Source organism: Lineus longissimus, chromosome 14, assembly GCF_910592395.1.
Source record: "Lineus longissimus chromosome 14, tnLinLong1.2, whole genome shotgun sequence".
In the NCBI taxonomy this organism is placed as follows: Eukaryota; Metazoa; Nemertea; class Pilidiophora; order Heteronemertea; family Lineidae; genus Lineus; species Lineus longissimus.
Window position 1 is genome coordinate 15997232 of NC_088321.1, and position 17529 is coordinate 16014760.

At 41.8% G+C, this 17529-nt stretch overlaps 1 protein-coding gene across 5 annotated transcripts in view; it reads left to right on the forward strand.

The window, feature by feature from the left end:
- Positions 1-17529, forward strand: part of LOC135498651 (endoplasmic reticulum aminopeptidase 1-like) — a 67419-nt gene that overhangs the window by 27200 nt on the left and 22690 nt on the right. For 4 of the 5 annotated variants that reach the window (XM_064789032.1, XM_064789035.1, XM_064789036.1 and 1 more), the window contains exon 3: positions 9332-9983. In XM_064789032.1, the coding sequence (XP_064645102.1) occupies positions 9332-9983 (652 nt within the window). Of the gene's footprint in view, positions 1-5287; positions 5412-9331; positions 9984-17529 lie in introns of those variants that run through there. The other variant, XM_064789037.1, reaches the window with a different exon arrangement.

Genomic DNA, 17529 nt, shown 5'->3' on the forward strand with positions numbered 1-17529 from the left:
CTGCCGTGTGCTTGCGCACTTCCGACTCCAAAAGAATCGACTCGAATCTTAATTCAAATTCGCCATTGCTGACAACATTGGCGCCAAAGACTATTTCTTTTGACCCTGATGACCTCGCTTCTAAAAACATTTTTGAGAAAGCCATTCAAACATTAAAAACAACTACGAACATTATCTATTATATCACCGAGCTATATAAATACGACATATCAAGAAAAATCGGTCGCAATATCGAGTTATACGGTTAGCTTGGAACTCTTTGCACCCAATTACCCTTCCGCCAGCGTGACCTCGTCACAATCATGGCGCTTCTTCAATTTGGCGACGACTTGACCAACGAAAATCCCAGACTACCGTTAAAGCCTTGATGGCTTCGGCGGTTAGACGGTTGCACTGTGGATTGGATGGTCACGAGTTCGAACCCAGGCGAATCTATTTTTTCGAGATTTTTTAAAAAATGTTCTGGTTATTATTCATTCATGTACGTTTATCAGGCGCGGATCCAAGCGGGTGCACCAGATGCACGGCTCCTAATTGATGTAAACGTTTTAATTTACCACTCATGAAATTTTGGAACACACCTATCCAGGAATTTTGATGAGAAGTTCAGAGCACGCTCCCTCCAGTTCCAGTTCCTAGATTCGCCGGCCCTCTTATAGCATCATCTTATACCTTTATGAATATTATCACGAAGAAAACCCCTTCACCCGAACTTTTCAAGCTAAAGTACACACTGATTTAGGTGTTCGAGCACTCCAGAGAATGGTTTGACAAGTCGGCGCTAAATTCATCATCAGTGATGAGCATTTAGTTTGTAACTACAGTGATGAGCAGGCGGATAGATTCAAATTACATATCATCTTTCTGGTCACCTAAATCCCACACCCAAAACTGTCCCTTCAAATCACGTGCACTTAGCTATATGAATACGACTGCCGTGTGCTTGCGCACTTCCGACTCCAAAAGAATCGACTCGAATCTTAATTCAAATTCGCCATTGCTGACAACATTGGCGCCAAAGACTATTTCTTTTGACCCTGATGACCTCGCTTCTAAAAACATTTTTGAGAAAGCCATTCAAACATTAAAAACAACTACGAACATTATCTATTATATCACCGAGCTATATAAATACGACATATCAAGAAAAATCGGTCGCAATATCGAGTTATACGGTTAGCTTGGAACTCTTTGCACCCAATTACCCTTCCGCCAGCGTGACCTCGTCACAATCATGGCGCTTCTTCAATTTGGCGACGACTTGACCAACGAAAATCCCAGACTACCGTTAAAGCCTTGATGGCTTCGGCGGTTAGACGGTTGCACTGTGGATTGGATGGTCACGAGTTCGAACCCAGGCGAATCTATTTTTTCGAGATTTTTTAAAAAATGTTCTGTTTATTATTCATTCATGTACGTTTATCAGGCGCGGATCCAAGCGGGTGCACCAGATGCACGGCTCCTAATTGATGTAAACGTTTTAATTTACCACTCATGAAATTTTGGAACACACCTATCCAGGAATTTTGATGAGAAGTTCAGAGCACGCTCCCTCCAGTTCCAGTTCCTAGATTCGCCGGCCCTCTTATAGCATCATCTTATACCTTTATGAATATTATCACGAAGAAAACCCCTTCACCCGAACTTTTCAAGCTGAAGTACACACTGATTTAGGTGTTCGAGCACTCCAGAGAATGGTTTGACAAGTCGGCGCTAAATTCATCATCAGTGATGAGCATTTAGTTTGTAACTACAGTGATGAGCAGGCGGATAGATTCAAATTACATATCATCTTTCTGGTCACCTAAATCCCACACCCAAAACTGTCCCTTCAAATCACGTGCACTTAGCTATATGAATACGACTGCCGTGTGCTTGCGCACTTCCGACTCCAAAAGAATCGACTCGAATCTTAATTCAAATTCGCCATTGCTGACAACATTGGCGCCAAAGACTATTTCTTTTGACCCTGATGACCTCGCTTCTAAAAACATTTTTGAGAAAGCCATTCAAACATTAAAAACAACTACGAACATTATCTATTATATCACCGAGCTATATAAATACGACATATCAAGAAAAATCGGTCGCAATATCGAGTTATACGGTTAGCTTGGAACTCTTTGCACCCAATTACCCTTCCGCCAGCGTTACCTCGTCACAATCATGGCGCTTCTTCAATTTGGCGACGACTTGACCAACGAAAATCCCAGACTACCGTTAAAGCCTTGATGGCTTCGGCGGTTAGACGGTTGCACTGTGGATTGGATGGTCACGAGTTCGAACCCAGGCGAATCTATTTTTTCGAGATTTTTTTTTAAATGTTCTGGATATTATTCATTCATGTACGTTTATCAGGCACGGATCCAAGCGGGTGCACCAGATGCACGGCTCCTAATTGATGTAAACGTTTTAATTTACCACTCATGAAATTTTGGAACACACCTATTCAGGAATTTTGATGAGAAGTTCAGAGCACGCTCCCTCCAGTTCCAGTTCCTAGATTCGCCGGCCCTCTTACAGCATCATCTTATACCTTTATGAATATTATCACGAAGAAAACCCCTTCACCCGAACTTTTCAAGCTGAAGTACACACTGATTTAGGTGTTCGAGCACTCCAGAGAATGGTTTGACAAGTCGGCGCTAAATTCATCATCAGTGATGAGCATTTAGTTTGTAACTATACAGTGATGAGCAGGCGGATAGATTCAAATTACATATCATCTTTCTGGTCACCTAAATCCCACACCCAAAACTGTCTCTTCAAATCACGTGCATTTAGCTATATGAATACGACTGCCGTGTGCTTGCGCACTTCCGACTCCAAAAGAATCGACTCGAATCTTAATTCAAATTCGCCATTGCTGACAACATTGGCGCCAAAGACTATTTCTTTTGACCCTGATCACCTCGCTTCTAAAAACATTTTTGAGAAAGCCATTCAAACATTAAAAACAACTACGAACATTATCTATTATATCACCGAGCTATATAAATACGACTTATCAGGAAAAATCGGTCGCAATATCGAGTTATACGGTTAGCTTGGAACTCTTTGTACCCAATTACCCTTCCGCCAGCGTGACCTCGTCACAATCATGGCGCATCTTCAATTTGGCGACGACTTGACCAACGAAAATCCCAGACTACCGTTAAAGCCTTGATGGCTTCGGCGGTTAGACGGTTGCACTGTGGATGGGAGGGTCACTGGTTCGACCCCCGGCTAATCTATTTTTTCGATATTTTTTAAAAATGTTCTGGTTATTATTCATTCATGTACGTTTATCAGGCGCGGATCCAAGTGGGTGCACCAAATTTTGGAACACACCTTTCCAGGAATTTTGATGAGAAGTGCAGAGCACGCACCCTCTTCTTCCAGTTCCTAGATTCGCCGGCCCTCTTATAGCATCATCTTATACATGTACCTTTATGAATATTAACACGAAGAAAACCCCTTCACCCGAACTTTTCAAGCTGAAGGACACACTGATTTAGGTGTTCGAGCGCTCCAGAGAATGTTTTGACAAGTCGGCGCTAAATTCATTATCAGTGATGAGCATTTAGTTTGTAACTACAGTGATGAGCAGGCGGATAGATTCAAATTACATATCATCTTTCTGGTCACCTGAATCCCACACCCAAACTGTCCCTTCAAATCACGTGCACGGAGCTATATGAATATGAGTGCAGTGTGCTTGCGCACTTCCCACTCCAAAAGAAGCGACTCGAATCTTCCAAACTATTAAGTACTTATTGAGAAAAATCCGTACAACTATCGAAATATACGAATACTCGGATCTATTTCGGCCAGTCACTCTGCAACCTGCGCGACCTAGTCACAATTGCGGCGCATTTTAAATATGGCGGCGATATGCATTGCATTAGAGGGATGCGGTGGTTGGTTGCACCAGACCTACGCCCCGCCCCCTAACGAAATAGTTAGGAGATTCACCATTGCTTAAGGCACACCTTTGACACCTCATGTAGCATCACGAACGTGTTGTGTGGAGGTTTTATGTGGATACGGCAAATTTCAGAAAGGCCAACAGTTTCATTCCGTTTTGGTGTATGAAGCCTTTCGAGTAGGTTGATGGCTTTTCAATGATCCTAATTTGGAGAAGTTACGGCCCGACTGGAAGCTATTTTTGCACGATAAAGCAACATCTCTCATTCCCAAGTTGTCCCTTTAATGGGGGGGGGGGGGGGGGCTTCAAGCAGGGTATCTTGTCCCATTGTTCATCTCCGAGAGACCAATATTAAGTTTGACTTAGTGTATAGTTCCTTGTACAAGCGCATAAGAATTGTGCTTCCTTGTACGGTGAGATAGTGGAGTTGCCAATTGGCCATTGGGCGTAACTTAATTCTGTACTCCTGTCCATATTCTATTCCTTTCATAAAAGCCAGATGTTACAGAGCATTCATTCAAAAGATATCTGATAGATGGAGTCTCTGGTATGGTTATGAGCTCTCATCCTAATCCATCTGCCACTGATGGAATTAAAATGGAATAGTAGATCAGCCGGCGGGTGTGTGTGGACGTGGCATACTATAGATACTGATATTTAACCCTTTACAACTCGGGTCAGGCCTACTTTGCGAAACTGGGACAATACATTTTCCGAGAAATGCACAAAAATTTGCCTAAAATTTCAAGTCCCGTCACTGTCGCCAACGATAGGATCTTTCAATATCAAGTTTACCAAAATTCACTGAATTCATTATGAAACACCCACTTTCTGAATCGCTTAGGAGGCCTTTCTGACCTTTGTACCCTCCAGATATCATTGTTAATAAAACCGAAACTAATAACTAATATTCTTTTCGTTAAATAAAGCTAATGAATTCTTTGGGCATCTTTGGCAAGATTTCAGAATGTGATTCCTCTGAGAGCAATGGGAAATGCTCTTTAAGACTTCAGGGAATGACAATATTTTTAAGGGAAATGAGAAATATTTTTATGGGAAATGAGAAATATTTTTAAGGGAAATGAGAAATATTTTTAAGGGAAATGAGAAATATTTTTAAGGGAAATGAGAAATATTTTTAAGGGAAATGAGCCATCCTTTAAGGGGAAATTTAGGAGTACTTTTCATAGAAATTGAGAAATTTCTCTGGAAATGTGAAAAACATTTTTTAGAGAATGATCAGTTGGTGGTTGTAAACCGAAACTGAAAGGCTGCACGTGGTCAACCCGCAAAATCTACCCGATGAAACGCACCTCGAAAGCGCCCCCACTGGCTCCGCGAAACATCTGATGGTGTTACACCTGCACCGTGATAAGACACGGTAAATGTGATATTCTCAAAAATGTATATTTCTGATATTTTGCCCATATTATGATGGAACCACCAATCATGTGGAATAAAGGAATGTCGGACAACGAAGTGGAGGATGTATCCTTCCTCTCAGGTAAATCTGGAATTTATTGCTTCAGGGATATTGTTTTTATGGCTGGTTATGTGTCAGAAAATTTGACTTGAGATTTGACATTTGCATTTTGATATGTTTGTACAGTGTGTTGTGTACATTGATGTACATGGATCTTGTTATGTGATTATATTGACAGTTTTGTCGGGTTTAGGATATTCATGGGATGGATCTGACTATTGGGAAGATTTTGTGGTTTATTTGATTTCGAGCATGTCTGCTTGGTAATTGCCACTGACTGTCAGAATAAATAAAAACTCATTTTACTTGAGAGTAACTGTAAGTGTGTCTACTGTAGTGTAAGTGTGTCTACTGTAAGTGTGTCTAATTGGTATTCTGTTTAAGGGGGTCTATAGGCAGAGAGCAGGTTAGATGGGCTATATTCGGGTGACAAATTTGCAAAGTAACGGCACTGGGTCATGTTTGATTCAGCACTCCATTCCTCGTACAAGTGTGAATACTTTTGACGTACAGTGAGATGGGAGACCCTATTCATTAGTAAGTTTGTGTAACACTATCTGGCCTAGCTTGCTGCTGTCTTTATAGTCCCTTTAAGTGAACATCTAAATATGTTTTATATCTCTTATTAAAATGCCATGTTGCCACCGGCTAATATCAATAACATGTGTCACTAATAAGTAAGCCTTATCTCATGCCAGACAACAGATGCATCTCCCACTCCTAGACTAAAATATTCATTCATATTAATTTCATTGGAGATATTATTATTATACAGTAGAACCTCTCTATTAAGGACACCCTCGGGACTGAAAAGTACTGTCCTTAATAAAGAGGCGTCCTGATTAGAGAGGTCAAATTGAATGGCAACAACCAATTTGGGACCAAAACTAGTGTCCTTAATAGAGAGGTTGTCCTTAATGGAGAGGGGTGTCCACTAAGGGAGGTTTCACTGTACTTATATAGCAATTGCCAATAGGCTTGGGTATTGCCAGTTTACATACACTTATTCTGTTATATCTTCATGGGTGCGCCTTAACTTAAGTAATTACTGTTGGTCCAGGAAAATAGAAATGCAGTTATACACAATGCCTTAGTGCAGTTATTATGCATACAAATTTGCTGAAATTTGATATTGACAACCTCTCTATTGCGGACACCCATGGGGCTGGGCATTGGTGTCCGGAATAGAGAGGTCTCCATAATAGGAAGGTTATGCAATGCTATCATCATCCATAAGGTGGATTCATGTGAATGTTGCAGACATTAAGTCGTAAAACCTACATATTCCATTCAGGAGACGACATTTTGATAGAAGCAAATTGGCTATAACTATCGATTATTTCCAATAATTCTATGTTATTCAATGTGCATTGGAGATTACTTCATTATGATTCCGTATGACATCAATACTGATGGCTCTTATATCAACATTGCCATTAGCTGTGTTTATACTTTGATATAGACAGTGTACATCCGTAATTAATTGCATGAAATGATCAAATTAGTCTATTGCTGAATTGCACACCATGCCTTTTTAGTTGTAATTAGAGCACAATGGGATAAACAACTCAATGGAGTGCAATTTGATGTGAGAATTAAAGGTAGCTTGGCATTTCTCAGAGAGGATGATAACACAAGCTGGGGCTATAATCAGGACAGACCAAGAGACACTCGACCCTTCAATCAATTAACTCAACACAAAGCCTTGTATGTTGATCAATATGCAAGTTCTCACCTGCTAGGCCTACTCAACAACCAAGCACATGCAGGAAGCCACCAAGCACATGCAGGAAGCCACTACATAACCTGGGAGGGAATCTGTACTTTTAGCAATATAAATCAAAAGTCAAAGATGTCCTTGTCAATATTTGGTAATATTTGGTCAAATGGTTTGTTATAAATCCTGAGGATGGTCATGATAGTCATTGGCGATACACCGATGATGACCACACACGATTGACAGGTGACTGCTCAGAGTGGGGCAAGGTCTCCACCAGATAAATGATTTGGTTTCAGGCATTATTTCATTGGGTTTATGAGCATTTTGAGGTGCAAAACATGCTTCGGGTGGGTCAGTTATCTCTAAAGTCTAAACACAAAAAAATAGGAAAAGAAAAAATGGGTAAGGGGGATTTCTTGCTAATTTGGAGACATCTGGTGCCCTCTTCACCATAAAACGGTGTGAGTACTAGGCAATTGGAAGGCCTGGTTTGAGACATGAGTTATTGAGTGGATGGGACAGGAGAGGAGTTGAAATAGACAAAACTGATCATTTCGGATAAATCAGAATGTTTGACTATTATGGCGTGAGATTCCATCTGAGCATGGAATTGACTGGAGATCTTGACTTGTGTGAAATGTGTTACAGCAGTTTTTAGTCATAGAGATTTGTTTGTCTGTTATTTTTATGGAGAAGTCAAGGGTCTGCATGGCTTGGCAATGGCAGTGTGTGTATTTGAGGGGATGGGGAATCAGGTTTGGTTTTGGTGCAGAAAATCATCAACTGTTCCCTTTGCTTCGTAAAGCTAAAACCAGAGAACGTTGTTTGTAAGAATAGAACCAAGCGTCTGACAACATGTGATTTTAAAAACAGTTAAGGCAGTTTTTTAGCCTAGAATAAAGAAAAAAGCTGCTTTTTTGGAACACTCTGTAAAAATAAATGAATTTGAAGGAAGAAATGTTGAAAAACTGTCAGGTGACCTTGAAATGTATTGTCATACAAACTTCCACTCACCCATGATCAAACATGTAGAAAACACTAGGATAATACAGAAGAGTTTCCATGGCAACGGGAGGCTGGCCTCGGCAACCAGATGGGAGCAAAGAGCAGGAAACAGAAAAGGATGTACCAGATAGAACAATGGTATAATTTGTCAATTAAGGTGCTTAACCCTTTGATACTTTTTTCCATAAATTTGCTTGAGCGAAAAAGGGGAAAATAAAACCAGATGATGAGAGATTATAGAAAAAATGCATTCATGATTTATTTTAAAAGCACCTCATTATAAAACTAAAGACTTCTTGTGTTCAGAATGTATAAATTGAGTTATATTATTACCCCGGTCTCCACAGAAATCAATCACTCAGGGGCTTCAAGGAGCAACCAGAAGGTGCTCCCTTGAACTCGACCAGTAGGGGAATCAAGTAGTGACTTGGCCGGGTGTCGAACCCACAACCTCCTGATCATGAGGCTGACTCTTCCACTGCGCTAACGCTGACCAACATGTTTGCTTGTGTGATCGTTTGGCTGACTTATTTATTCATTTATTGCGTATCCTTCTGTTTCGCAAAGGCCTAGCCAAAACAGGACGTCATAATCGTCAAACAAATTGGTGTCATCAGTCCATTGTCAAATTGTCTATCCAAATTGAACATACGACATAATACAATGTCACCAAATGTCACCTGCACTTGTGTAACTGACTTCATATCGTTATCACGATCAGATCCATGAATATTTCATGAAATACACTTGATTGGCCTGAGTGTTTGCACAGAAGCAGATGGCATGGATGGTGTCGGCGTTCCGGAAATATGGAGCATGTCTTTCATTTCAATATTGGTTTTGGAAGGTGGCTGTGTAAATAAGATGAACTTAATGAAAATAAATTGTCAGACGTCCTTATTCAAAATCAAAGGCATACTGTTAGTATTCATGGTTATTGTATGTTTAGAGATAAACATTGTCATATTGCAGTACATGCATGTAAATTTGCTGAGACTTAACAGTAAAACCTCTCTGTTAAGAGCCAATTGAGACTAACAACTGCTGTCCATGAAGAAAAGTGTCCAGAATCAAATTTGATAGAACAGAAGCAACCACTTTTAGACCCAAATCACTGTTTCTGACAATCTGTTAGAGAGTATGTCATGTTAACAGTGGTGTCCTCTCCATTGCTTCAAATATTTACTGCGATCCTGTAATTCTTTTCTATTATCAGGAGAAGGTCAAACAACGAAACGGTCGCAGTACGAGCCGCAACCAATCGAACGATGCAAGCAGGTCGTGTGCAGCCAAGGTCGCGCAATCCTGATCGCGACCACGATAGCAGTCGTCATAATAGCAATAGCGTTGATAGCGGCATTAGCGCGACCACCGTCACCGCCATGTCTACCGTCAGTGCAGGACACCACAAACCCTGCGGCCATTAGCAGTGAAACAACAGCAGCGCCACCACCAGTGACGACAGAAAAACCACACGAAATACCATATGACAATATACGACTCCCAAAAAGTGTAAATCCACTCTCATACAAACTTCTAATGCATCCGAATATTACCAATTTGAATTTCACGGGGAGGAACGAAATCACTGCAAAAGTTGTCGAAAAGACGGACTTTATAGTCATACATTCGAAAAAGTTGGAAATCACGCGTCGGACTATTGTGACGATCGATGGTACGAGTCCAAAGGACGTGCAGATTTTGAAAAGTGTGCCGTGCTTGGAGCATGAACAATATTATATGAAGTTGTCGCGGGCGTTGGAAGTTGGTGAAATTATTCATATTACGCTGGAGTTTAACGCAAATTTGTCCGACAGTATGGCAGGATTTTATAAAAGTTCTTACAAGACCAAGGCCGGTGAAAAAAGGTAAGAATTTGTTTATTTCTTGGCCAAGTTGTGTTCTTGTGTTTGTGTAAAAGTTAAAGTAAAAAGTTAATTATTGGATTCATAATCGCATATTATCATCAACAGAAGATAATCTTTCCACTTCCCACTTTATATTTCATAGATATTAATGTTTTTTTCTAGTTTAGATGAAAATTCTACTGTCGACCACCACGTGTTACTAATTACACACGTGTGGCATAATTTGTCACGCTATTTCACAAGCTGGCAGGCAGCAGATGCCAGTGCAGTGCCAAAAACATCTGTGATGCATCTACTGCTTGCATACACTTCCAGCAGTATAACATTTATTGTATTTTTAGCTCACATGGATGAGTCTACCTCATCATCACATCTTGTCCCTCATCTGTCAACAGTCTTCTGTCATAGGTCGTCCAGCGTCCGTCGTTCGTCGTCTGTCATCATCCATCATCTGTCATATGTTGTCTGTCATCTGTCATCAGTCATCTATCATGGGTTATCCGTCGTCTGACGTCCGTCATCGGTCATCTGTCGTCCATCATTGGTCATCTGTCGTCTGTCATTCGTCGTATGTCATCTGTCTTCCGTCGTCTGTCTTAACAGATTCCACTGCAGTACCAAAAGCTTCTATTGTCGCAAAGGCAACATATGTTTCCTTCCTTATTTTGCCTCCAAGGCAGTGTAACAATGTTTCATATTCTCTATCAAGAACCAACACAAAAATTCCGAACATGATAGGTATCTCACTTGGGTGTGATCCATCTCCAATAAATCATTGGTAGTCTCCTGTAAAACCTCGATAACTGAAGGATGACTTCCTCCCTATATTGGCGGCCTGTGTCATCGGCTTAAGGGATTGTTCCCAAAGGGGTTGCAAGGCGACTCTTTCTACTTTAAAACATTTGGAAAATCACACCTCTGTAATAGAACACTGCTTTGTGAAAATGCAACTTTTGCTTAACTTTAAACATCGGTGACATATGACATCTCGATTTGCTACATTCCTACAATACTACGTTGGTCTATACTGATACTAATTCCTGCAGGATGATATTTTTACCACAATGTCAGCATTTGGTGTTCGTGCAACAACTGTTCAAACCTCAAAACCATGATACTCTGGTCTTGTTCACATATTGAAAAATTGATCCTCCGCAGCTGGCCGCAGACGAGAAAAACAACTCTATAAAGTCTCTAGTGGTCACCGACAGCAAAAGTGCATTAGTTGCTATCGACTATCGACAGCCACCCATAAAGTAAGAGAAAATCTCATTGCATTAGTGGTAACGTTGCCAGGAAATGTGTTAATGGACACAGAAGCCATTATTGCCGCCAGCGCAGGGATGTGTTTATGATATCAACAATTGGATATGGCGATCGATGCGATCATGATTTCGGCAAGATGTTCAGGCAGTCGTGAACCTGAGGTTTAAACAGAAACAGGTTTACCCACGTAGGCATTTGCTCTCTGTTGTTGACATGTACACCTCGCTGGCCTTATCCCTCAATCTCGACTGATATAAGGCAGTAACCTCACCCGCCTGTGATTCAGTAATGGAACATATCATTCTCAGTAGTAGTTTGTGCTCCAGACTCAAAAGACTGCAGACATAACATTCCCCAAATGTACTAGATTATAAGCACAGAAGGTTTGGACCTTTTACCAGTCTGATGTCAAGGTGCTGTCTGTTTGTACTACTAACTTGTATCATTAATTCCATCCTGTATCAAAGGCTTTGACCACCACCATGTCGCCTCATGCAATCAATAGCATCAATAGCAGATGTCGGAAATGATGTATTGATTCCCATTCGGGTTCAGACAGCCATCTTCCATTACCGGCAGTGATAGGTTTGGTTCTGCGAGGCGGACCGACGTTTGATTTGGTGAGGCAGACAGAAACTGTACCCTGTCATGGACAACTGATGTCCTCGTGCAAAAGGTACATTCAATCGGAATGGAGCCTCAGACGTATTTTCCCTTTGAAATCCTGTCCATGTCTAAAAAGCTATTCATCTTGACCCATAATGCTTTGATGTACGATTTGGCTCATATGAACAGACTCAGAGTACCAATCACAGATGCAGTTATTTTATCTGAAGGGACCCTCTCTACTCATTTTACCCCAACATCTCCAAAACCCCCTCTTTTGGAGAGGGAGAGATTATGTGTGAAGATGACCATTGGGCCATGTGGCCATTCTCTCGTGATGTCCCAGCGTGGGTAGTTCTTGACCACATGTTCTGGTGTCTGATCTGATGTGTTACACGGCACCTTCCGGACTCGGACATGTTCATCCTCTTGAGATGGGCCTTTAGCCTGCAGTGCCCTGTCCTGAGACAAAATCATTGTTGGAATCAGCAAAGACATGCAGATTCACACTTTTGTAGATAAACAACATAATACATAAATAACGCGGGTCAATCAGTGGGTTGCCTGTTGATCTGGCTGCAGCAGCCATGATAGTGCGGGTGTGATATCTCAATCAGTCTAGAACTGGTCCAGAGAAGATCCTTGCTTGACTGGGAAACTTCTCGTTGAAATCCTCTGTGACTCGGAAAAGCTGTTCGTTCTTACCCATTTGATGTATGACCTGGCTAATATGAACTGACAGATATCCAATTACAGATCAGACTGCTTTGATCCTCTAAATACTGACGAGATAGGCTACATTCAGCATAGTGTTTTCGTGGCTGACATCGCTTTGAAATGTGTCGTTCGAAGATTCTGCTGCAGGTCTGAAGACCAGACTGCAAACCTTCTGCAAACTGGCCACTGCACACTTCATCTTTAGCCATATTCACCCTTTGGAATCAGCCGCCACCTCTTCTAGCATCTCGTACCTCTGTGAGTCATGGCCATCCACCTCTCCGAACAAATCAACTTCAAATTGTAAACTAAGTCCTCATATGGTCGTTCAACCACCTGTGATGAGGATATGCCAGGACACCCAAGGAGCCTTCACCAGGCTTTAAAACCAATGTCACTTGGTCTTCAGTGTTCGAGCTGTTGCAGTTGAAATGTATGCTTTGATTTCTCCCTTACGCGCAAATGTAACAGCTCAAACACTACAATCAGAGATGCAACATTGGTTTGAAACCTGAACATGGCTCCATGGCAATCCTGGAACAGCCTTACCATGGGGAGGAAGCTGACAGTTAGATGTATGGTCCCTATGAGTGCCATGTTTATAGATGGTCTTCGGTTTGAGGCTGACTTTGCTAGGAGAGGTGGTTGGCCATGACGGGAAAGGATGGAGTCCGGAGAGGTTGCAGCTGATTCCACAGGGTTGTATTGAAAGTATGGAATTGAATAGCATCTACCCTTGAAAAGTCTTTTTCCACCCCAAAACATACCCTCACACCCTGATGTGAACCAACTTGATCACTTACCAATAGCATTGATCTCATAATTTGGAGGTTGAGAAGAGCAACTTATCACTGATCCATGAACGTATACGGATAAATCTCTGATGAAAGAGATCGAACTTTGTATCCATTTCAATCTGTATAAGTGTAAGTATCAGTGATAAGTGACTGGTGTCAACCTCCCTATCGTGTCATCATCTACATATAGCTCCCTTCAGTCAATACTGTCTCTCATACGGATTATTGGAAGAAAAATAGATCAGGTCATGTGATCTTTATTGATGAATATCAGCTTTAGTCGATCATATGTTCGATCCCGAGGGACATGGTGAATCTTATCAAGTTGGAATTGTGAGTCTGGTAGTCTGTGATAACAGACCGATCCACTGATTAGAGCATAAAATCTTTCGGGAATGATTGCAACGGTTGATGTCGGCATACAAGATGGAGACATTGACTTGAGTTTAGAATGTTCAAACCTATTGACATGACCATTCATTGGAAAGCTCTTGATGAGCACTTTCTAGTGCCATAACTCGCTACAGTATTTTTGTATGAGACATTTGAAAGTAGCAAGATCCCCACTTGATGGAGACCTGTATCATCTAAGTCTTATTTGATTACTGTGGGGGCCTGACCATTCGTTTAATCTCTCAAGATAGACACTACAGCCTCAGGCCAAGTTGGAATACTGTTCCAACCAAAGGTTTTGCCTTTGGTGTTTCTTCGATCTGGGCCACGATGCAGCTGACAGTGGCCACGATTTAGCTGAAGATGAACGCATGGGTTTGACATATCCCTCAATATCAGAATTGGAACAGAACCTTTGTTAGGACAAGACCTTGAGATGGAAATCCCCTCTCCTTGTTGAGCTCAACACATGGTTGATAGTTTTCCAAGCAGACACCAAACCAATTAATACTGAATGTATTGATGAGGAGTATCTGTAAAGGTGGGAAGAGGCTCACCATTTTGATATTGATCGCAATGTCATTGAACTCAAACGGTTCAATGCTTGGCACAGAAATCAATCAGGAAATGATGAATCATTGCATTGATTAGATATACCTCCCACCAGTAGAAATCCATGAACCATATGATCAGTTTAGAACACATTGGTGCCATTTTAGTTGGATTTTGCCCTGGGTGTGTTTCCTTCCTTGTGCAAGGAATTTGATATATCACAGATGAAACTACAGTGGAACCCCGGTCGGCGACCACCCCACTATGACGACCAAGAATCGCTGGTCCCGAATGTTTTCCTCTCTAATTATCATTACAAGGCCCCCGGTAACAAGACCACCCCGGTACCCAGACCACGACCACTGAATCTGCCGTCATGCACTGCCATGAGTGAACATGATGATGTCGATGATACAAGCGGAGTCCAATCAATACCCTAATGAAGACCTCTCATCTCATTTAGCACATGCTACTGACGAATACGGTTCACTAATTGATCAGATACTTCAGTTATGAGTCATTAGGGATGAGATTAGCCGAGGGAAATGCAGTGAACTTGGGAACTAACAGCTACTAGACTTAGTCGAAGTGAGGGCGGAATGCACTTCTCCGAGACCCACTTCAACACAACTTCATCTTATGATAAGTCGATCAACACGTCTGTTAGGAGGTTGCTTCGCAAGAGAAGGAATGCTCTGATGCTTTTATGTCATTTGCCAAATGATAGGGTCAGTTTTAACGAATTATTACACATTGGGTTAGAGTGCCTTGGTGCCAACCCTCGGATCCTATCATCATGCTCATTGCTACCTATTAATGAACGTATCAAATTCAAGACAATGGGACAGCTCTACCAAGCTATAAACAGACTTGCCCCTGCTTACAACCGCACTCATCCTGTCCTACGACTCTGAGTGATCTCTGAGGTCTGAGGACAACTGTTCCTGGATCTTCAGGTAGGTATCGCCTGGAGACGTATGGTGGTAGGAGCTTCCTTGTCCAAGCAGTAAGGCTTTGGTGTTGTCATTCGAAATGGTAAAGACTGCTGCCATTTTCAGGCGTGGGCTTAAGACCCACCTTTTCAAATGATGTTTTGGAACTGCATTACGGCAAATATTTGGGATTTTGCAGAATAAAAATGTAAATTCCATTCATTCATTCACAACCAGTTGATCTTCGGTGGAGCATTGACGGCAGTGTGTTGTTCAGGTGATCTAAGGTAGCTGAAAGACAACTTATCCCTAGGTCATTTGTCGCTGAGGACGTTCCCAGCAAAGTGGCCACTAAGCTGAAGCTTAAGCCATCAAAGGTCTTTGATCATTAATACCAATTATGAATCTAACGGTCTTTGATGATTAATAGCTATTAGGGACGACAGTAATATCATTTTAGTATGCAGAGACAGGAGAGCATGGTATGAATTATTCAAGAGGATTAGTGATGGGGCTTGGAGATAGACAAGAGGAGATGAAGGCACCTTTGTACGTGTCATTAATAGGTGCTTTCATGACTGTGAACGTAGGAACTGCTATTTATTGTTTCTTCGTGGACTCTTCCAACCATCTGATACGCAGGCCGCACGTACTCAGCTGAACTGGTCTGTCTGTGGCCCTGTGCTTCCAAAACTGTTCCACGACCCCTAGAGGTGTCTCAAAGACAGCTTTGCTTTCAGTTCCCTGTGGCCATGTTGGTTAGGATACTATCCCATCACCTCAGGCAGGATCAATCTAGTCCAATCTGAGGTGTCTCTACTCAGATTTAACGCACCTTCATCTCAAAACAGATCGATGAATTGGTCTAATGCTTGAAGAGATGGTTTGTAAAGTCTACAATGATCTTGTGGAGAGTCTAACGAAGAGTTTCATTCCGCTTTTCTTCCTGCCAAAAGTGAGGCTCTCGGAGGAATTAAACTGGATGTTTCAAAGTGTTTGAAGGTTGTCAAGATCATGGCGAGGTTTGTGAGGGGACTGTATCTACGGGACTCTAAGACAGAGGACAAAAGCACAAAGTAACCGTTTTCAGGTTTAAGATGCTCAACATTCAATTCCGCTCCCGATGAAGACCTATCATGTTACCACCGCTATATTCTCTATATCGTCTCCTAGTACCATAGTAACACACCTAAACAAACACCATAGTGATAGCCTGGGGCTATATGCTAACATCTTTGACACATCACTATGGTCGGCACGACAATCATGATCGTTGTCACGGCAATTGCTGCTCGAAATTGCATCTATTTCCTTGCATTCTTATCTACTTTTACGCTAAGATAATTGTCTCTTCGTTACCGTGGAGATAGGAAGATGGCCGCCGGTAATGATGCTAATCATCTCAGTCGCATCTTGCTGCGTCTGCATCAGTGGTTGTGACGAAGATTGAGGTCTCGAGGCCAGCCATGACACGCAATGTGCACTGAACAGTTTTTGTCCGAACGATTCTGCACCAAAAAGACATGATGACGGATTTTTGTGGCTATTCCTGAGAGATTTTTGGAAAATGATTTGCAGATGATCAAATCGTCATCAGCTCAAAGTGGTTTGAAGAGGTAGTTAACGTGCTAACCTCTCTGTTTTCAAAATCCCTCAAAGTATTGGTGGCTCACGCTCAACGTCTTGACGCTGTTCACCCCGATCATTGAATTATAGACGCACCACCTCAGCAACTTCAAGGTCTCTGATCGAGTTTACCCGGGATTATGTCGGAGTAGATCTCATTAAATTTGATTGGTTTGTTATAGACTGCCTGATTGATCTGCGTTACAAGCTCGCCGGGTCGATATCGAGCGTATGATTAGGTCGTCAAGGTTCAAGAGGTTTCGCAAACGTCTCAGTTCATTTGATGCTCAAAATAAGAGTTGCCTTCACAGGAAAAGATTTATTCTCAAACGATGTCAAGATGTTTTGGCATTAACTGATTTCGAACCAACTTATCCTTTGCCTTGCCAGCAATTTATGACAGAACCTCACTACATTGTGATAGGTCCACTAATCACGTAGATGATGTGTAGGAGATTTGTAATCTAACGTTTTCTGTCTTGCAGATGTAATCAGCAACTCATCTCCAACCAACTGACGAATGAGCTGTGTTCACACTGGACCTGGATGTGTTATAGGCAAATTTCCATCCCATTTCAGCAGTTTTGTGCCCGCATTTTACTTTTTACCGCCGACTTCAAACCAGCCAACGCCAAGCAGTTGACCTATGCCCGACAA